This window comes from Oncorhynchus keta, chromosome 17 (genome assembly GCF_023373465.1).
Source record: "Oncorhynchus keta strain PuntledgeMale-10-30-2019 chromosome 17, Oket_V2, whole genome shotgun sequence".
NCBI classification, from domain to species: Eukaryota; Metazoa; Chordata; class Actinopteri; order Salmoniformes; family Salmonidae; genus Oncorhynchus; species Oncorhynchus keta.
Window position 1 is genome coordinate 29023433 of NC_068437.1, and position 22600 is coordinate 29046032.

A 22600-nucleotide genomic window follows, 5' to 3' on the forward strand; every position below is an offset into this window, starting at 1 on the left:
TATTATAGTTCTCTCAACACTGTTTTATTATAGTTCTCTCACCACTGTTTTATTATAGTTCTCTTAACACTGTTTTATTATAGTTCTCTTAACACTGTTTTATTATAGTTCTCTTAACACTGTTTTATTATAGTTCTCTCTTAACACTGTTTTATTATAGTTCTCTCAACACTGTTTTATTATAGTTCTCTCAACACAGTTTTATTATAGTTCTCTCAACACTGTTTTATTATAGTTCTCTCACCACTGTTTTATTATAGTTCTCTCACCACTGTTTTATTATAGTTCTCTCACCACTGTTTTATTATAGTTCTCTCACCACTGTTTTATTATAGTTCTCTCACCACTGTTTTATTATAGTTCTCTCACCACTGTTTTATTATAGTTCCCTCACCACTGTTTTATTATAGTTCTCTTAACACTGTTTTATTATAGTTCTCTCTTAACACTGTTTTATTATAGTTCTCTCTTAACACTGTTTTATTATAGTTCTCCTTAACACTGTTTTATTATAGTTCTCTCTTAACACTGTTTTATTATAGTTCTCTCACCACTGTTTTATTATAGTTCTCTCACCACTGTTTTAGTATAGTTCTCTCACCACTGTTTTATTATAGTTGTCTTAACACTGTTTTATTATAGTTCTCTCAACACTGTTTTATTATAGTTCTCTTAACACTGTTTTATTATAGTTCTCTCAACACTGTTTTATTATAGTTCTCTTAACACTGTTTTATTATAGTTCTCTCTTAACACTGTTTTATTATAGTTCTCTCAACACTGTTTTATTATAGTTCTCTTAACACTGTTTTATTATAGTTCTCTCTTAACACTGTTTTATTATAGTTCTCTCAACACTGTTTTATTATAGTTCTCTCACCACTGTTTTATTATAGTTCTCTCACCACTGTTTTATTATAGTTCTCTCACCACTGTTTTATTATAGTTCTCTCACCACTGTTTTATTATAGTTCTCTCACCACTGTTTTATTATAGTTCTCTCACCACTGTTTTATTATAGTTCTCTTAACACTGTTTTATTATAGTTCCCTCACCACTGTTTTATTATAGTTCTCTCAACACTGTTTTATTATAGTTCTCTTAACACTGTTTTATTATAGTTCTCTCTTAACACTGTTTTATTATAGTTCTCTCACCACTGTTTTATTATAGTTCTCTCTTAACAATGTTTTATTATAGTTCTCTCAACACTGTTTTATTATAGTTCTCTTAACACTGTTTTATTATAGTTCTCTCTTAACACTGTTTTATTATAGTTCTCTCACCACTGTTTTATTATAGTTCTCTCTTAACACTGTTTTATTATAGTTCTCTCACACTGTTTTATTATAGTTCTCTCAACACTGTTTTATTATAGTTCTCTCACCACTGTTTTATTATAGTTCTCTTAACACTGTTTTATTATAGTTCTCTCAACACTGTTTTATTATAGTTCTCTCACCACTTTTTTATTATAGTTCTCTTAACACTGTTTTATTATAGTTCTCTCTTAACACTGTTTTATTATAGTTCTCTCTTAACACTGTTTTATTATAGTTCTCTCTTAACACTGTTTTATTATAGTTCTCTCTTAACACTGTTTTATTATAGTTCTCTCACCACTGTTTTATTATAGTTCTCTCACCACTGTTTTATTATAGTTCTCTCACCACTGTTTTATTATAGTTCTCTTAACACTGTTTTATTATAGTTCTCTCAACACTGTTTTATTATAGTTCTCTCACCACTGTTTTATTATAGTTCTCTTAACACTGTTTTATTATAGTTCTCTCAACACTGTTTTATTATAGTTCTCTCAACACTGTTTTATTATAGTTCTCTTAACACTGTTTTATTATAGTTCTCTCACCACTGTTTTATTATAGTTCTCTCACCACTGTTTTATTATAGTTCTCTCACCACTGTTTTATTATAGTTCTCTCACCACTGTTTTATTATAGTTCTCTCACCACTGTTTTATTATAGTTCTCTCACCACTGTTTTATTATAGTTCTCTCTTAACACGGTTTTATTATAGTTCTCTCAACACTGTTTTATTATAGTTCTCTCTTAACACTGTTTTATTATAGTTCTCTTAACACGGTTTTATTATAGTTCTCTCAACACTGTTTTATTATAGTTCTCTCTTAACACTGTTTTATTATAGTTCTCTCTTAACACTGTTTTATTATAGTTCTCTCAACACTGTTTTATTATAGTTCTCTCTTAACACTGTTTTATTATAGTTCTCTCTTAACACTGTTTTATTATATTTCTCTCACCACTGTTTTATTATAGTTCTCTCAACACTGTTTTATTATAGTTCTCTCAACACTGTTTTATTATAGTTCTCTCTTAACACTGTTTTATTATAGTTCTCTCTTAACACTGTTTTATTATAGTTCTCTCAACACTGTTTTATTATAGTTCTCTCAACACTGTTTTATTATAGTTCTCTCTTAACACTGTTTTATTATAGTTCTCTCTTAACACTGTTTTATTATTAGAGTTAATAGCTAATAGAGATTATTTAAATGTTGCTGGTATATTTTATGTTGTGTATTGTTTCACCATAACAAAGCGTCAGTTATGTATTTAGCCTAGTAGACAGACTCACATAGAATCACATGGGGGTTAGCAACATTTCTTAAATTGTAGAAGAAAACATGATTGACTGTTGCCAAGAAAAGCAGTTCAAGTCCTGAGAGCTAAAACCAATTACCTCTGTTATTACGCCAAGTATGTGTCACTGGTCAGGGAATACTGTGTGTGTGTGTGTGTGTGTGTGTGTGTGTGTGTGTGTGTGTGTGTGTGTGTGTGTGTGTGTGTGTGTGTGTGTGTGTGTGTGTGTGTGTGTGTGTGTGTGTGTGTGTGTGTGTGTGTGTGTGTGTGTGTGTGTGTGTGTAATCTAGAGTAATAGGACGTCTAATGCACTTTGTCCTTGACAGATGTGATAATGGCTTACTTACTGGCTACAACATTGTTAGATAATGCTTTACCAAGGGTGGTCTATCCTTGTCCCTCTCTCTTTCCGTCTCCCTCACAGGGAGCTAAATGCTTTACTTAGGGTAGTCTTCAGAGGGATGTGCTCCGGGCAAAGAGAGAGAAGAGAGAGAGAGAGAGAGAGAGAGAGAGAGAGAGAGAGCGAGAGAGAGAGAGAGAGAGAGAGAGAGAGAGAGAGAGAGAGAGAGAGAGAGAGAGAGAGAGAGAGAGAGAGGAAACAATTTGAGGGAACATTCCTCTGGTACTGTGTATGAGTCTCATCAGAAAGACACAACAAATGGGTTTCCATTACAATGTCCCCCTAATGATTTGCCGGGGATTCTGGTACGTCGGTCATGACCAGTCCTTGTTGGGTCATGGCTGGTGCTTTAGAAACAGGATTTTGTATATTTAGTGACATGCTTTTGGGTTGGGTGTGTCACGGTTCAGAACATTTTGGCAAAAACAGTTTGGTAATTCAAAGAGGAATGCCGTATATTTGATGAGACATCATTTTGTAGGGCTGAACACCACACACTGCAACTGAACTTAACACCATCCCGACTCTCCATGGTGTGTGTGTGTGTGTGTGTGTGTGTGTGTGTGTGTGTGTGTGTGTGTGTGTGTGTGTGTGTGTGTGTGTGTGTGTGTGTGTGTGTGTGTGTGTGTGTGTGTGTGTGTGTGTGTGTGTGTGTGAGCTATTAGCTTTGGATCTGTCACTATCATAACCATTTCCCATTGCCCCCTTCACTGTGTTCCGCCTACCCTGCCAAATATAATAGTTACTGTTGGTCCGCCAGGAAACACACAGACAGACACACAGACGAACACACACACACACACACACACACACACACACACACACACACACACACACACACACACACACACACACACACACACACACACACACACACACACACACACACACACACACCTAATGTAGCCTGCCAGGAAACAGGGATGTTAGCTTAACCTGCATGGCACTGGCTGGGCAACCAATTCTCTCACAACTTCTATCTTTACCTCTCCATCTCTCTCTCCCCCTCTCATGTGCTCTATCTAGATGAATGGTACCTTAAGTATTAGTGTCTAGTGTAAAATAGAGCCATAGTTGCATATTCCCCAGAGACAGTCAGTAGGTCTGAGGTGAAAGCCTCCATTGACTGACATTTGTATTTGTATTTTTTTAATTTCACCTTTATTTAACCAGGTAGGCTAGTTGAGAACACCTTTATTTAACCAGGTAGGCTAGTTGAGAACACCTTTATTTAACCAGGTAGGCTAGTTGAGAACACCTTTATTTAACCAGGTAGGCTAGTTGAGAACACCTTTATTTAACCAGGTAGGCTAGTTGAGAACACCTTTATTTAACCAGGTAGGCTAGTTGAGAACACCTTTATTTAACCAGGTAGGCTAGTTGAGAACACCTTTATTTAACCAGGTAGGCTAGTTGAGAACACCTTTATTTAACCAGGTAGGCTAGTTGAGAACACCTTTATTTAACCAGGTAGGCTAGTTGAGAACACCTTTATTTAACCAGGTAGGCTCGTTGAGAAAACCTTTATTTAACCAGGTAGGCTAGTTGAGAACACCTTTATTTAACCAGGTAGGCTAGTTGAGAACAAGTTCTCATTTGCAACTGCGACCTGGCCAAGTTAAAGCATAGCAGTGTGAACAGACAACACAGAGTTACACATGGAGTATACAATTAACCAGTCAAATACACAGTAGAAAAAAGAGAGTCTATATACATTGTGTGCAAAAGGCATGAGGAGTTAGGCGAATAATTACAATTTTGCAGATTAACACTGGAGTGATAAATGATCAGATGGTCATGTACAGGTAGAGATATTGGTGTGCAAAAGAACAGAAAAGTAAATAAATAAAAACAGTATGGGGATGAGGTAGGTAAAATTGGGTGGGCTATTTACCGATAGACTATATACAGCTGCAGCGATCGGTTAGCTGCTCAGATAGCAGATGTTTGAAGTTGGTGAGGGAGATAAAAGTCTCCAACTTCAGCTATTTTTGCAATTCGTTCCAGTCACAGGCAGCAGAGAACTGGAACGAAAGGCGGCCAAATGAGGTGTTGGCTTTAGGGATGATCAGTGAGATACACCTGCTGGAGCGCGTGCTACGGGTGGGTGTTGCCATCGTGACCAGTGAACTGAGATAAGGCGGAGTTTTACCTAGCATGGACTTGTAGATGACCTGGCGCCAGTGGGTCTGGCGACGAATATGTAGCGAGGGCCAGCCGACTAGAGCATACAGGTCGCAGTGGTGGGTGCTATAAGGTGCTTTAGTATCAAAACGGATGACACTGTGATAAACTGCATCCAGTTTGCTGAGTAGAGTGTTGGAAGCTATTATGTAGATGACATTGCGGAAGTCGAGGATCGGTAGGATAGTCAGTTTTACCAGGGTAAGTTTGGTGGCGTGAGTGAAGGAGGCTTTGTTGCGGAATAGAAAGCCGACTCTAGATTTTATTTTAGATTGGAGATGTTTGATATGAGTCTGGAAGGAGAGTTTACCATCTAGCCAGACACCTAGGTACTTATAGATGTCCACATATTCTAGGTCGGAACCATCCAGGGTGGTGATGCTAGTCGGGCGTGCGGGTGAAGGCAAGGAACGGTTGAAAAGCATGCATTTGGTTTTACTAGCGTTTAAGAGCAGTTGGAGGCCACGGAAGGAGTGTTGTATGGCTTTGAAGCTCGTTTGGAGGTTATATAGCACAGTGTCCAAGGACGGGCCGGAAGTATACAGAATGGTGTCGTCTGCGTAGAGGTGGATCAGGGAATCGCCCGCAGCAAGAGCAACATCATTGATATATACAGAGAAAAGAGTCGGCCTGAGAATTGAACCCTGTGGCCCCCCTATAGAGACATACCAAACCAAACCACCCAACTGCACAAACACACGCAAATGCACACACACACACATACACACACACACACACACACACACACACACACACACACACACACACACACACACACACACACACACACACACACACACACACACACACACACACACACACACACACACACACACACACACACACACACACACACACACACACACTCTCTCTCTCTCTCTCTATTTCTCTCATGGCACATACGTGATCTGACCTGACGTTTTTCTAATACTTTAATAGGGCTGTACTTCTCTCTGTCATTCTAACTCACTCTCTCCAAGAGTGTTTAGTAGAGCTAAGCCCACTGCCTCCTTCCTCATATCTATAATCGCTATCAGAGCTGGCTGAGAGGGTTGTTGATCTCATAACACTTGAGCTTCCCTCTCTGTTAACACTGCATTCTTCAACACAGAGGCACTGATAGAATGGTTTGTGTGTGTGTTCGTGCCTGCGTGCGTGTGTGTGTGTAATATGGGTGTTCAAGCTTAAACGTTACTCGCCTGGTCTAGAACTTGTCATCACCCCCTGATGTGAGGGAGGAAGATCCCCACAACGACTATATCTCTTACACATAAACACACACTCTGATACATTATCTAGGGTCTGAGAAGCTTCATCCGAATAAACATCAGTCTGTTTGTTGTATCAATCCCTAATCCTCGTCAGTACTAGTCTTGAAAACCCGACCCTAGGCAACATAGTGACTATGAACAAATCGCGAGGCAGACATGCCAGAACGTTGTGATTCAAAACCAAATTTTGCAGGCAAAACCTTGCAAGCTATCCCCTTGCGAAATGCACTCAGAGAGAATTAACCTCCCTGATCTCCATCTTGCTCGCTATTATTTAGTATTTTATTCAAGCAGATGGGGTAATGACGTAGGCAGTGACGTAGTTCTTCTGTCAAAGGAATCCATCATTGAAACCAGACCCTAGTCACTGTGTTGCCCAGGGCCAAATTTCCGAGACTACTTCAGTACAGGGCTATAGAGAGATGGGTGTGTGTTGTGGATGGATTCATGCCCAGCCAGGTCACCTGTGAAACAAGTCAGTATTCGACGTCCATCCATGTCTGAGGTTGTCAGGAGATGACCGGCCAATAGGGGCATCAGTGAGCGCTTTTACCTTCAAGTAGGTTTCGGTTTTGCTAGGGCGTTGTGGACGGTGATGGCGGATGGGTGTAAGCATCCGCCTCTGGTCCCAAAGGTCTCATGTGAGCGGAGTTGAGCTGTTGTAAATCCTGCTCCTCCCTTTGTCACTCCATGTCCTTTCCAACCGCTCCGCGCTCACAGGAAGAAACATGGCCTCTCCAAATTCGCTCCAATATTTAAAATCACAATTTAACCAAGACCTATCTATTTCTGTGATTACCTGGACCTACCATTTGGTTTTGAAATATTGAAACCAAGCCATATGGATTTGATTTAATGTATTTGAATAAACATGAAAAGGTGAATGTAACAAGCGCACATCATTTCAAATAGGCTAGCATATAAACATTCTAAATAGGTCAGGAGCAAGACAGGGCTTTCAATTATTTCAAGGCTATAGCCTACAAATAAATACATTGTGAAGCAAATGTTTAAGAGATTTTTATTTAATAAATATTTTGCTACAATGACACACTTAGTTATCTACCCACCTCGTTCCTTTCTTTTAGCATGTGCACGCAGTAAGTACACCATCATGCTTTCGGTATACATGTGTTTTCAGATTCCACAATGATTCTTTAGTTGTGGACACTACATCACCACACTCCCTCTCTTCCTCTTGGGCCTCATCTTTGTAAGTCACCTTGATTTAGCACCTGTGTGTTTTATCAGTTTCTTAATGAACTTATTTAGCGAACTCCATGACAGTAGCTAAAGCAAAGGGCTGTCGCAGCACACAAGTAGACTACAAATGCATGCTGGGACGGGCATGCCCTGAGGTTGTGAAGTGAGCGCTACTGGAGTGAAATTGGAGCGGGTGAAAAGGCCAACTCTCCAGGCTTTGGGAATCTGGCTCCGTGCTCCAATCAAATCGGGCACGCTCTGCACCGCGCTCCGGTCCAGCTCCACTCCGCTCGCATACTCTGGTTCCAATCCAGCGATAGAAAGTTGTTTCTACGCCAAACCTTAACCCTTACCTTAACCATTTGCAGTTAATGCCTAACCTTAAGACTTCTGAGTTAATGCCTAAACTTAACCCTAACCTTAAGACTTCTGAGTTAATGCCTAAACCTAACCCTAACCTTAACACTTCTGAGTTAATGCCTAAACTTAACCCTAACCTTAAGACTTCTGAGTTAATGCCTAAACCTAACCCTAACCTTAAGACTTCTGAGTTAATGCCTAAACTTAACCCTAACCTTAAGACTTCTGAGTTAATGCCTAAACCTAACCCTAACCTTAACACTTCTGAGTTAATGCCTAAACTTAACCCTAACCTTAAGACTTCTGAGTTAATGCCTAAACTTAACCCTAACCTTAAAAGTTTGGAGGTAATGCCTAAACTTAACCATAAACACTTTGAAATTTGACGTTTGGAACTACTTCGAAATGTGACGTTTGAGAAACATAGATGAACGTCTAATTCTGACTTGAGACTGTGAGAGCTAGTTGTACTGCCTCAGCTCCGATTCATGTTTGTCTGAACAGGGATGATATGGTGTATCTCTGCCAATTTGGGGATACATTCCACATAACTCTCTCTCTCTTTTGCTTTCTATCTAACTTGGTAACTTGGATAAATGTTTTCTGTTGTAGAATGTTTATGTAGAATGAATCACATTCATTCATTTAGTCTGACATTATTTATGTTCAACCGAGACAGGTTTATATATGTTATCTGTGTGGAGGGGCAGAGAGAGAGTGAGAGAGGGAGGAGAGAGAGGGAGGTAGTGAAAGAGAGACGGTGAGAGAGGGGAGGATCTGCATTCTGAAACCTTCATTTGTGATTGGTTAGTTAATCATTAACAAGATGGAATATGTGGGATGTGTTGGGATGTATCACTGCAAGGAAATACCGAACGTTATGAGAGTTCAGGACACTGCAGTGTTATTAGTTACTCGGCCCTACAGGTCTCTCCCCTTGGGTCACCCTTAGTCTCACCCTTAGTCTCACCCTTAGTCTCACCCCTAGTGTCACCTCTGAACCTCTACTAACTAAACAATAACCAATAAGTCAATGTCCTCTCACCGTAGGCTGCCCCTAAACACTTTGCTCTACTCTCTATCCATCCGTCCTGTCTAATGGCAGTACTATTGGTATAAACTTGGTCTTAACAGCTCTCTGATGTAGCGTTAAGAGACAGACATGACTTAGAACATTTATAACAGAAGATAAAGGAATTGTTGAGACTGGGTCATCAGCCTAATGCAGAACCTGTCACGACTTCTACCAAAGTCGATGCCTCTCCTTGTTGGGACGGTGCTCGGCGGTCGACATCGCCGGTCTTCTTGTCATCACTGATCCATTTTTCTTTTTCCTTGTCTCGTTGTTCCACACACCTGGTTCTCATTTCCCTCATTATGTGTTGTGTATTTAACCCTCTGTTTCCCCCATGTCTTTGTGTGGTATTGTTTATTCTGTTTATTGTTATGTGCACATTAGTCTGTTGCCCTGGGTTATGTTAACCCAAATTGTTATTTCGTGTATATTTTGCCGTGTGCTTTTGGTTCGCCTAAATAAAAGGCTCCATTGGCTACCTAATATCTGCTCTCCTGCACCTGACTCTCTTACAGGCATTTGCTCATACCTGGCAGAACCATGGGCTAGAATAATTTTGGCATTTAGATACAGATACCATATCTTCATTTGATCATCATGTTGTTGCAGGAATTTTAATGAAAACTTGTAGTGTATTTGAAGTTTTAAAAGGATTCTAAATGTTGTAATTTTCATAAAGAAATTTGAGACATTTATCAATCCCTACAAAAAAGGTTGATTAATTATAATCCACATAATAATTCACATTTCCTGTTGCTGCAGTGTTATTTTCCTGCTGTTGCAAACTGGCTCAAATTTAGGCTCTACATCTCTACATAATGAAAAGAGTTTAGCATGAGAAAGAAAGAAACAGATAGAGAAGGAGAGCGGGAGAGAAGCGAGGAGAGAGAGACTTTAGAAAGAAGGATGGATGTGTGAAAGACGACGGCTGGTGTTGTTGCCCTGACCTTTTGTTTTGGTTAAACAGATTTAGATGGACACAAAAGGAGAGGCAGGGACAGGCAACAGCTGATGTAGGCCTGATACAGAGAACAGCATGCCTATAGGGTACCATGTAGAAACAGCTGAATACTCTCACACACACACACACACACACACACACACACACACACACACACACACACACACACACACACACGCACGCACGCACGCACGCACGCACGCACGCACACACACACACACACACACACACACAAACAGGGATAGACAGGAATAGAGAGAGGAAGCGAGAGGTAGAAAGAGAGTAAGAGAGAAGAGAGAGACCTCCCTTAACTCTTTAACTCCTGACATTGCTTTCCTCTTCCTTTCAGGACGGTTGAGGAACAGTAGCAGAAGAGAGAAGAAAAGAGAAGAGAGAAGAAAACCTCCACTTATCATGAAGACTGGAGGAGAAAATCCTGATCCTTGGGAGAGGAGCCAGGGTGAGAGGCTGTCTGGGAGCTCCGCTGGCAGTCAGGGGAGGATTAGGCTGTCTCTAGCCCACCCAGGGCTGCTGCTTCTGGGGATAGTACTGCTGGTCGTCCTGCCCTCTGGAGAAAGTGTCAAACAGAATGTACCCAGAGTCAAACTCAGCTACAAAGGTAAGAGACTAGGATATTTGGTACAATAATGGCATGCTAATGCACTGATGGCTGAGTAATGGCTATTATTTAGGACAAATTAAAGAATCATGTTTAATATGTGACTTAACCAAATGAATTTGATTCTGCTAGTTGTAATAGATGCTTTAGCTGGGAGGATGAACTAGCTATGACCCACAAGTAGGCCCTCAACCAACATTTTGGGTACCAGCGGTCTAACTTTAGGTTGGCATGGGTTGTAGGTAGCACCAACAAATTACCGCCACATCTACAAAGAGAGAATATGATATCTACAACCGAGGTAGAACATAATACTGTATATGCAGCAGTGCAACACACACAACAGCTATTTCTCTATCATCGTGCCAGCTACTTCAACTACTCCTCTATGTTAACACCAGCTACTTCAACTACTCCTCTATGTTAACACCAGCTACTTCAACTACTCCTCTATGTTAACACCAGCTACTTCAACTACTCCTCTATGTTAACACCAGCTACTTCAACTACTCCTCTATGTTAACACCAGCTACTTCAACTACTCCTCTATGTTAACACCAGCTACTTCAACTACTCCTCTATGTTAACACCAGCTACTTCAACTACTCCTCTATGTTAACACCAGCTACTTCAACTACTCCTCTATGTTAACACCAGCTACTTCAACTACTCCTCTATGTTAACACCAGCTACTTCAACTACTCCTCTATGTTAACACCAGCTACTTCAACTACTCCTCTATGTTAACACCAGCTACTTCAACTACTCCTCTATGTTAACACCAGCTACTTCAACTACTCCTCTATGTTAACACCAGCTACTTCAACTACTCCTCTATGTTAACACCAGCTACTTCAACTACTCCTCTATGTTAACACCAGCTACCTGCAGTATTTTGTATCCTCCGCTGCGGTGAATTACCCATAAATGAGCCGTTCTCTGGCCCAGTGTCCAGATGATTGTTCTGACTTCTAGCTCTCTCTAGTTGTTTTACTTTTGTCTTTCTTCGCTTTCCTTTTCGTCTCCTGTGAGTTGGACCATAGGGATCACAACTGTTATCAGAACACACATACAACACATAAAAGCACATAAAAGAGTTCTATATTTATAAAGAATTAGTATGTGTATATCATGCAGGTCTTCATTGAAGTATGCAGCTCAGCTGGGCCTGGGTCTGGGGTAGCTGTGGTCCTCTGTGTCAGTGTGTTTAGTGTTGGGTAAACTATAGACTGTTTTTGTTTTGAGCCCCAAAAGGGAAGCTATCGCTCCTTAAAAAAAAACATTTTCCCTCCAAAGCAAAAATAACGTTTGAACCCTACAGTAACGCAAACTCCCAAACCACTCATACAACCTCATTAAAGCTTTACTCTAACGCCCAAATGTCTGTGCAACCCCACTGCAACCCCTCTGCAACCCCTACTTCAACCCCACTGCAACCCCACTGTATTTCAACCGCACTGCAACCCCTATTTCAACCCCACTGCAACCCCTACTGCAACCCCTATTTCAACCCCACTGAAACCCCTATTTCAACCCCACTGCAACCCGTATTTCAACCGCACTGCAACCCCTATTTCAACCCCACTGCAACCCCTACTGCAACCCCTATTTCAACCCCACTGTAACCCCTACTTCAACCCCTACTTCAACCCCGCTGCAACCTCTATTTCAACCCCACTGCAACCCCACTGTAACCCCTACTTCAACCCCACTTCAACCCCACTGCAACCTCTATTTCAACCCCACTGCAACCCCCTATTTCAACCCCACTGCAACCCCTATTTCAACCCCACTGCAACTCCTACTTCAACCCCACTGCAACCCCTACTTCAACCCCACTGCAACCCCACTGCAACCCCTACTTCAACCCCTACTTCAACCCCACTGCAACCCCACTGCAACCCCACTGCAACCCCACTGCAACCCCTATTTCAACCCCACTGCAACTCCACTGCAACCCCTACTTCAACCCCACTGCAACCCCACTGCAACCCCTACTTCAACCCCACTTCAACCCCACTGCAACCCCTATTTCAACCCCACTTCAACCCCACTGCAACCCCTACTTCAACCCCACTGCAACCCCACTGCAACCCCTATTTCAACCCCACTTCAACCCCATTTCAACCCCTATTTCAACCCCATTGCAACCTCTATTTCAACCCCACTGCAACCCCACTGTAACCCCTACTTCAACCCCTATTTCACCCCCACTGCAACCTCTATTTCAGCCCCACTGCAACCCCCTATTTCAACCCCATTGCAATGCAACCCCTACTTAAACCCCTACTTCAACCCCACTGCAACCCCACTGCAACCCCTATTTCAACCCCACTGCAACCCCACTGCAACCACAATTTCAACCCCACTGCAACTCCACTGCAACCCCACTGCAACCCCTATTTCAACCCCTATTTCAACCCCACTGCAACTCCACTGCAACCCCACTGCAACCCCTATTTCAACCCCTATTTCAACCCCACTGCAACCCCTATTTCAACCCCACTGCAACCCCACTGCAACCCCTACTTCAACCCCACTGCAACCCCACTGCAACCCCTATTTCAACCCCACTGCAACTCCACTGCAACCCCTATTTCAACCCCACTTCAACCCCACTGCAACCTCACTGCAACCCCACTGCAACCCCTACTTCAACCCCTACTTCAACCCCACTGCAACCCCACTGCAACCCCTATTTCAACCCCACTGCAAGCCCTACTTCAACCCCACTGCAACCCCTATTTCAACCCCACTGCAACTCCACTGCAACCCCTATTTCAACCCCACTTCAACCCCTACTTCAACCCCACTGCAACTCCACTGCAACCCCTACTTCAACCCCTACTTCAACTCCACTGCAACCCCTACTTCAACCCCACTGCAACCCCACTGCAACCCCTACTTCAACCCCACTGCAACCCCACTGCAACCCCTACTTCAACCCCACTGCAACCCACTGCAACCCCTACTTCAACCCCACTGCAACTCCACTGAAACCCCTACTTCAACCCCACTGCAACCCCTATTTCAACCCCTATTTCAACCCCACTGCAACCCCTATTTCAACCCCTATTTCAACCCCACTGCAACCCCACTGCAACCCCTATTTCAACCCCACTGCAACCCCACTGCAACCCCTACTTCAACCCCACTGCAACTCCACTGCAACCCCACTGCAACCCCTATTTCAACCCCACTGCAACTCCACTGCAACCCCTATTTCAACCCCACTCCAACCCCACTGCAACCTCACTGCAACCCCACTGCAACCCCTACTTCAACCCCTACTTCAACCCCACTGCAACCCCACTGCAACCCCACTGCAACCCCTATTTCAACCCCACTGCAACTCTACTGCAACCCCTACTTCAACCCCACTGCAACTCCACTGCAACCCCTACTTCAACCCCTACTTCAACTCCACTGCAACCCCTACTTCAACCCCACTGCAACCCCACTGCAACCCCTACTTCAACCCCACTGCAACTCCACTGCAACCCCTACTTCAACCCCACTGCAACTCCACTGCAACCCCTACTTCAACTCCACTGCAACCCCTACTTCAACCCTGACCACCAAAACCTGACCTAACTCATAACCCCTAAACCCCCAACACAAATTCATCACTTACTAATTCACATTCACTACTCTAACCCCTATACAACCCCCCTCACCCCAATTCCAACTCTCACCCCATAACCCTAACCTCCTGCCCAGGCCGAGTCTCTTACAAACCCAGCATGGCTGAAAATATATGCTCCTTTACATGTTGATAGTTTACAACATAAATACATTGTAGTACATAAATTGAGTAGGAATAATAACTGCCTTAAACACTATTTATTTAGCAAATTGGCCTGTAGAAATATGAATGCTCAGCTCTGCAGCTTGCGTTGTTTCATGCCAGTTGAAAACATGAGACATATTTTTATTTAACTAGGCAAGTCAGTTAAGAACAAATTCTTATTTACAATAATGTCATAGGAACAGTGGGATAACTGCCTTGTTCAGGCACAGAACAACAGATCTTTACCTTGTCAGCTCGGGGAATTCGATCTAGCAACCTTTCCTCTACTGGCCCAACGCTCTAACCACTTAAGCTACCTGCCACCCCATATAATTCAGCAAAACTAATATATTACAGTCATTTGTTTATTGGACCAAAGTGCTCACGTTAAATCCATTTATGATTATTATGAAGCATCACTTGTGTCCCAATCTTCATATTACTTTTGCTTTGGTCTTCCAACAACATGTGGGAGGAAACAGCACAATAGCTGCTCTTACTGCTGTGTGAATAGAATATATCACCGTTATAGCCCCTGTCTGCCCTAATAATCAGATGTGCTCATAAATGTGCTGATACTCACGGAATGGTTTAGAGATCTCAAGTTATGACGCTGCGTGCATTTCATCAAATGCTAAATAACGCACGACTGGTTATTTTCCTATGTTTGGTCCAGACTGTGTTCTCACCAGCAGCGAACCGCACCATGGTGTGAATTCAATCGGACCGAGACCACCGTTTTTGAGCGAACCACGGTGCGTTGTTTAGTGTGCTCCCGAGTGAGGATAGAATGTTCATACCAGTCCTAACGAACAGAACTAATGGGGTAAATGCACCAGAGTTCGGAAAAGCGCACCTGAAAGCCCTCTGAGAGTGTATTAACCTCTCTGGCCCCAGGTTTTGGGGTGTCAGTACAGCTCCATGTTAGGTTGCCTCTGTCACGAGGACTGAAGGATGAAGTCAATCAAAGCAAAATCATTCCTAATTGAACTCTTCAAAAACAACATCACCCCCTCTCTGAAAACACAGTTGGTAAAGTCAAATTCCATCAAAGTCAATCATATCCGATTGAATGCACTCTTCCAAAACATTGTCATCCCTTTATGATCACACGCTTCAAACACACACCTCACCCCTGGCTTAATGAACTGGATTTCAGAAAGCTGATTCTCAGTGAACTTTCCTCTCAATAAACATCAGCCAATGTTTCACCTCCACTCTAACAGAGGTGAAAGAGTTCAGGATTTTCCAAGAGGGAGAACAATCATTCAATGTCCTCTGATATCCCAGCCCTAGCTCTAGAGCTCTGAAACCTCTCTCTCAGTGTCTGTGCGGATCCATCCTAAAAAATATACTGTATGGCTACAGTACTGCTTCCGTCCAATGACACACAGCAAAATGATCCAAACATAATCTTAATATTATCACAGCAGACTTTGTTATTGTTTTTGTGTGTATTTCCAAAAACCTGACGAGCTGTGATGACAGAATGAGTGTAAATGTGCTACTGTCATACTAGTGGCTCCTTGCCAATGTACAAGAGGGGCAGTTTGGCTATAATGTAACATTATAATAGGATAATATATTAGGACAGTTTAGTTTATGAAATAATATGAGCATATATTCTACAGAGTTAAACTGACTGGCCCTCTCTCTATTAACTCATGTCAATCAGTTGTTCCATAACTCGTATTCTGACCCAGATCAGGACAAGCACTTTTATTTATAGCTAGGAATTCTATGTAACTGTAAAGCCACGTTCTCCATCTCTCTTCGCTAGAGGAACACTTCCATGTCTGGAAATGTCTGAGCCACGCTTTAGCTAATTCCTTTCTCTTGCATAGTTTGATGGGTCGTTGGCTCTCTGATATCTTCACAGTGTTCCTATACGGTATAGCGGGAGTGTTAACCCTTACACTGGTGATGACCTTCCTATCTGTCACAAGTGTATAGAGGATGAGTCAGTCGCAGGTTTAGAACTACTGAATTTATTAAAGCACAAAATATATATATGTAAGCTGGACGAAACCCAAAGTGCAAAATAATAAAGTACTCAGGAAAACAAGCAACATTTACAATGACTGAAAAAGACAAATGACAGAGGGAGTATATATACAGTGTTAGAGTAGGGATTGGAACCAGGTGTGTGTAATGATGACTAGACAAGTCTGGCGTTGATGAGGGAAGGGCTTTTGCCAGCAGCAGGTTCGGCAGCAGCTATAGAAGGCCTGAGCTGGATAGGAGTCGGAGCCAAAGCGAAGGCTGGTGTGACACTGTCTAAAAATAATGTTTAACATGGCATTGATTTAGTTTTACGGAAGATCTCAAGGTTTTAATATAATAATAATAATAATATATGCCATTTAGCAGATGCTTTTATCCAAAGCGACTTACAGTCATGTGTGCATACATTCTACGTATGGGTGGTCCCGGGGATCGAACCCACTACCCTGGCGTTACAAGCGCCATGCTCTACCAACTGAGCTACAGAAGGACCAGTTTTAACGCCATGATCTAATTAACTTCAGACTATCTACAGAATATAAGTAAGATTTAAACTAACTTTCTGCTAACCTTAACCTTGATCCTTAACCTTAACCCTTATCCTTAACCCTTATCCTAACCCTAGCCTTAACCCTTAGTTAACCCTTATTCTAAACCTAACCCTAACCTTAGCAAGCAGTTGCTTATCAACATATAGTTTGTTGATAGTATGACCATCTGTAGACATCTCCAAATAAAGTGTGACCAAACTATAATGTATTTCCCTTCAGGATATCCATATGTCTATCATAAGCAGACACATCTTTCTTTCTGTCACTGTTGATTCCCATCCTCAGAAAACTGGATAGGGAGGAAAGGAAGACTTTTAGTCAGCATAGTTACCACACCCTGGGCTGTGGCACTGTAGCTGTCACACGCACACACACACACACCAGTCCATCAGTGGGATTATCTCAAGGCCTGATGCTAGCCGCTGCCAAGCGTGATATGCTATCTAACTCAAATAAACTAGTAATCAGGAGCAGCTGAATGCCCCCCTCCCCTGAATCAGGGGGGGTGACTAGAGCCCAGAGCCCAGAGCCAAGAGCTCTAAGCTAAGTGCTAACAGCGATGCTAAGCAAGGTCTATCCCTGGGTTCCCATTGCTGTGTGTTTACAGTGCAGATCACAGAGTTAACCAAGGGCTAGCACGGACGACCTCTCGGGAGGTTTAGTGTGGAGAGGGCAAAAGGGCTCTGCATGCATGTATGTGTGTGTGTTTGTGATAAATAGAGAGAAAGAGATAAATGATTGTGCGAGTGTGTAGGAGGAGGTATTAGGGTTGAGGGAGGGGTCTGAAACGTTAAATACTGGTTGTGAGTAAGAGAAGTAAAATACCATGTTAAATACCATGTTACCTACGGTAAATACCATGTTACCTATGTTACCTACGGTGGTTTTGGGTAGAAAAGTGCTCTCCTTCTTGAAAAATGTAGTCAATGTATGTGCTGCATAAAATAACGTTTGCAACAGCATTCGACCTATGGAGTGAATAGGTTTGATTATTTGATTGTTTTTCACTGTAGAAAAAGTATTAATGGATGAGCAAGAGATATTTAAGGTTGACTTAGGGGTGGAGGGCAGGCGCTAAGGTGTATGGGTTACGTCATGTGCATACAGGTTATTACCGTACTGTACATTTTACATAGTCTTCACAATCCATGGGCCGCATCACAACAAAATCAATCAGGCTACACGTTAGCAACTTCTTCGGTGGTTTACTACTGGTGCCACACGGCAAAGCAACACACAAGTAAACCGTGAGACAAGAGATTAGAACAGTTCATGCCAATACACACATTCCCTTGCGCTACCAGGTTCAGTAAACCATGTGTATTCTATGAATTCTAGACGTACCAAACCAAACTTTTTCCATGCATCAGAATGTGTGTATCTAAGTCTGCTGTGTATCTTTCTCTCCTGCTTGCTCTCTCTCACTCGCTCACTCTCGCTCTCTCTCACTTTCACTCTCGATCTCTCTCTCCCTCTCTCTCTCTCACTCTCAATTCAAGGGTTGTCACTGACATGAGAAACATATGTTTACATTGCCAAAGCAAGTGAAATGGATAAATAAAAGTGAAATAAACAATAAATATTACACTCACACAAGTTCCAAAAGAATAAAGACATTTCAAATCTCTCTCTCTCTCTCTCTCTCTCTCTCTCTCTCTCTCTCTCTCTCTCTCTCTCTCTCTCTCAGTGCTGATCCAGGGTGGTAGTGTATCAGTGTTCCTGAGTCCTACTGACGGTCTCCATTCCCACTCTGTGTTGTTGGATGAGGAGAGAGGCAGGCTGCTGCTGGGAGCCAAAGACTCAGTCTACCTACTGGACCCTGACAACCTCAGCAGAGCCCCCAGGAAGGTCTGCTTAATAAGCTACACCAGCAACCATTGACTTTATTATGCAGGGAGTTTGGGGGAGCTATCTTTATCCAAATAGCTTAATACAGTACATGGAATTGTTTGGGGAAGGACAATCGAGAGCTTGGTAAGGTTCTATGTGAGAAAATTGGCTTTAAAGTTTTTTGAGTTTGGGTGTTCCTAGTACTATATAGCTAGAGAACAATAAACAGAACAAGGCTGTATCAATAACTCAATATTGACAAAAATGTAGATAGAAATGTATAGTCCCAAGCTCTCGCAACATGAAAAGAACATATCTAAGCCAGCACAGTATAATTTGGATCACCACGGTAATGTGAAAAAGGTATGAGCTGCACATATAGGAAACAGCCTTAGAATCTCTCCCCAGCAGAAAAGCCCTGGGCAGAACTCAAGTGTTAACAGCTGACTAGCTATTACCGCCTGCAGACACAAACTGCCACATCTCAGACCTGCCACACCTCAGACACTCATGGAATTACCCAACAATTACCCACTTTCCGATAAGCTCACATCCGAATGTTCCATGGAATCATTACTAGATACTAGATTTAGTTTCCCATCATTATATCTGTCATTTAAACAGTCATTTAAACAACTATCAAATCAAAGTTTATTTGTCACGTGCGCCGAATACAACAGGTGTAGTAGACCTTACAGTGAAATGCTTACTTACAGGCTCTAACCAATAGTGCAAAAGAAAAAGATGTGTGTGTGTGTGTAGGTAAGTAAAGAAATAAAACAAGAGTAAAAAGACATTTGAAAATAACAGTAGCAAGGCTATATACCTGTTAGACACCGGTTAGTCAGGCTGATTGAGGTAGTATGTACATGTAGATGTGGTTAAAGTGACTATGCATATATGATGAACAGAGAGTAGCAGTAGCATAAAAGAGGGGTTGGCGGGTGGTGGGCGGGACACAGTGCAGATTGCCCGATTAGCCAATGTGCCGGAGCACTGTTTGATCGGGCCAATTGAGGTAGTATGTACATGAATGTGTAGTTAAAGTGACTATGCATATACGATAAACAGAGAGGGGTTGGGGGGCGGCACACAATGCAAATAGTGCGGGTAACCATTTGGTTACCTGTTCAGGAGTCTTATGGCTTGGGGGAAAAACTGTTGAGAAGCCTTTTTGTCCTAGACTTGGCACTCCGGTACCACTTGCCATGCTGTGGTAGAGAGAACAGTCTATGACTGGGGTGGCTGGGGTCTTTGACAATGTTCAGGGCCTTCCTCTGACACCGCCTCGTGTAGAGGTCCTGGATGGCAGGCAGCTTTGCCCCAATGATGTACTGGGCCGTACGCACTACCCTCTGAAGTGCCTTGCGGTCGGAGGCTGAGCAATTGCCGTACCAGGCAGTGATGCAACCGGTCAGGATGCTCTCGATGTTGCAGCTGTAGAACCTTTTGAGGATCTCAGGACCCATGCCAAATCATTTTTAGTTTCCTGAGGGGGAATAGGCTTTGTCGTGCTCTTCACGACTGTCATGGTGTGTTTGGACCATTAAAGTTTGTTGGTGATGTGTATACCAAGGAATTTGAAGCTCTCAACCTGCTCCACTACAGCCCCGTCGATGAGAATGGGGACGTGCTCGGTCCTCCTTGTCCTGTAGTCCACAATCATCTCCTTAGTCTTGGTTACGTTGAGGGATAGGTTGTTATTCTGGCACCACCCGGCCAGGTCTCTGACCTCCTCCCTATAGGCTGTCTCGTCGTTGTCAGTGATCAGGCCTACCACTGTTGTGTCGTAAGCAAACTTAATGATGGTGTTGGAGTCGTGCCTGGCCATGCAGTCGTGGGTGATCAGGGAGTACAGGAGGGAACTGAGCATGCACCCCTGGGGTGCTCCAGCGTTGAGTATAAGCATGACAGATGTGTTGCTACCTACCCTCACCACCTGGGGGCGGCCTGTCAGGAAGTCCAGGATCCAGTTGCAGAGGGAGGTGTTTAGTCCCAGGTTCGTTGGCTTAGTGATGAGCTTTGAGGGTACTATGGTGTTGAACGCTGAGCTGTAGTCAATGAATAGCTTTCTCATTCCTTTTGTCCAGGTGGGAAAGGGTAGTGTGGAGTGCAATAGAGATAGCATCGTCTGTGGATCTGTTTGGGCGGTATGCAAATTGGAGTGGGTCTAGGGTTTCTGGGATAATGGTGTTGATGTGAGCCATGACCAGCCTTTCAAAGCACTTCATGGCTACGGACGTGAGTGCTACGGGTCTGTAATCATTTAGGCAGGTTGCCTTTGTGTTCTTGGGCACAGGGACTATGGTGGTCTGCTTGAAGCATGTCGGTAATACAGACTCAATCAGGGACATGTTGAAAATGTCAGTGAAGACACCTGACAGTTGGTCAGCACATGCCCGGAGCACACGTCCTGGTAATCCATCTGGCCCCGCAGCCTTGTGAATGTTGACCTGTTTAAATGTCTTACTCACGTCGGCTACGGAGAACGTGATCACACAGTCGTCCAGAACAGCTGATGCTCTCATGCATGCCTCAGTGTTGCTTGCCTCGAAGCGAGCATAGAAGTGATTTAGCTCGTCTGGTAGGCTCGTGTCACTGGGCAGCTCTCGGCTGTGCTTCCCGTTGTGGTCTGTAATAGTTTGCAAGCCCTGCCACATCTGGCGAGCTTCCGCGCCGGTGTAGTATGATTCAATCTTAGCCCTGTATTGACGCTTTGCCTGTTTGATGGTTCGTCGCAGGGCATAGCGGGATTTCTTGTAAGCTTCCGGGTTAGAGTCCCACACCTTGAAAGCGGCAGCTCTACCCTTTAGCTCTGTGCGAATGTTGCCCGTAATCCATGGCTTCTGGTTGGGGTATGTACGCACAGTCACTGTGGGGACGACGTCCTCAATGCACTTATTGATAAAGCCAGTGACTGATGTGGTGTATTCCTCAATGTCATCGGAAGAATCGCGGAACATGTTCCAGTCTGTGATAGCAAAACAGTCCTGTAGTTTAGCATCTGCTTCATCTGAGCACTTTTTTATAGACCTAGTCACTGGTGCTTCCTGCTTTAATGTTTGCTTGTAAGCAGGAATCAGGAGGATAGAGTTGTGGTCGGATTTGCCAAATGGAGGGCGAGGGAGAGCTTTGTTCGCTTCTCTGTGTGTGGAATTTTTTTCCCTCTTGTTGCACTATGAACATGTTGATAGAGATTTGGTAGAACTGATTTAAGTTTCCCTGCATTAAAGTCTCTGGCCACTAGGGTGAGTGGTTTCCTGTTTGCTCATTTCCTTATACAGCTGACTGAGTGTGGTCTTAGTGCCAGCATCAGTCTGTGCTGGTAAATAAACAGCCACGAAAAGTATAGCTGAGAACTCTCTAGGCAAGTAGTGTGGCCTGCAATTTATCACAATACACTCTACTTCAGGCGAGCAAAATCTAGAGACTTCCTTAGATTTCGTGCACCAGCTGTTGTTTACAGATATTCACAGATCGCCCCCCCCCCCCCTCGTCTTACCAGAGTGTGCTGTTCTATACTGCCGGTGCAGCTTGTATCCTGCTAGCTGAATATCCATGTCGTCATTCAGCCACGATTCCGTTTTGATGTCCCGTTGGTAGGATGTTCATGATCGTACCTTGTCTAGTTTATCGTCCAATGATTGCACGTTGGCGAGAAATATTGACTGTAACGGCAGCTTTCCTAGTTGTCTTCTGCTGGTCCGGACGAGGCATCTGGCTCTTCTTC

General features: G+C 43.1%; 1 protein-coding gene across 2 annotated transcripts in view; it reads left to right on the forward strand.

Moving 5' to 3' along the window:
- The window catches only part of LOC118379245 (semaphorin-3D-like), a 94443-nt gene that overhangs the window by 15146 nt on the left and 56697 nt on the right, over nt 1-22600 (forward strand). For both annotated transcript variants that reach the window (XM_052465835.1, XM_052465836.1), the window contains exons 2-3: nt 10426-10695; nt 18728-18888. In XM_052465835.1, coding sequence (XP_052321795.1) covers nt 10491-10695; nt 18728-18888 — 366 coding nt within the window. In that variant the 5' untranslated portion in view covers nt 10426-10490. The remainder of the gene's footprint in view (nt 1-10425; nt 10696-18727; nt 18889-22600) is intronic.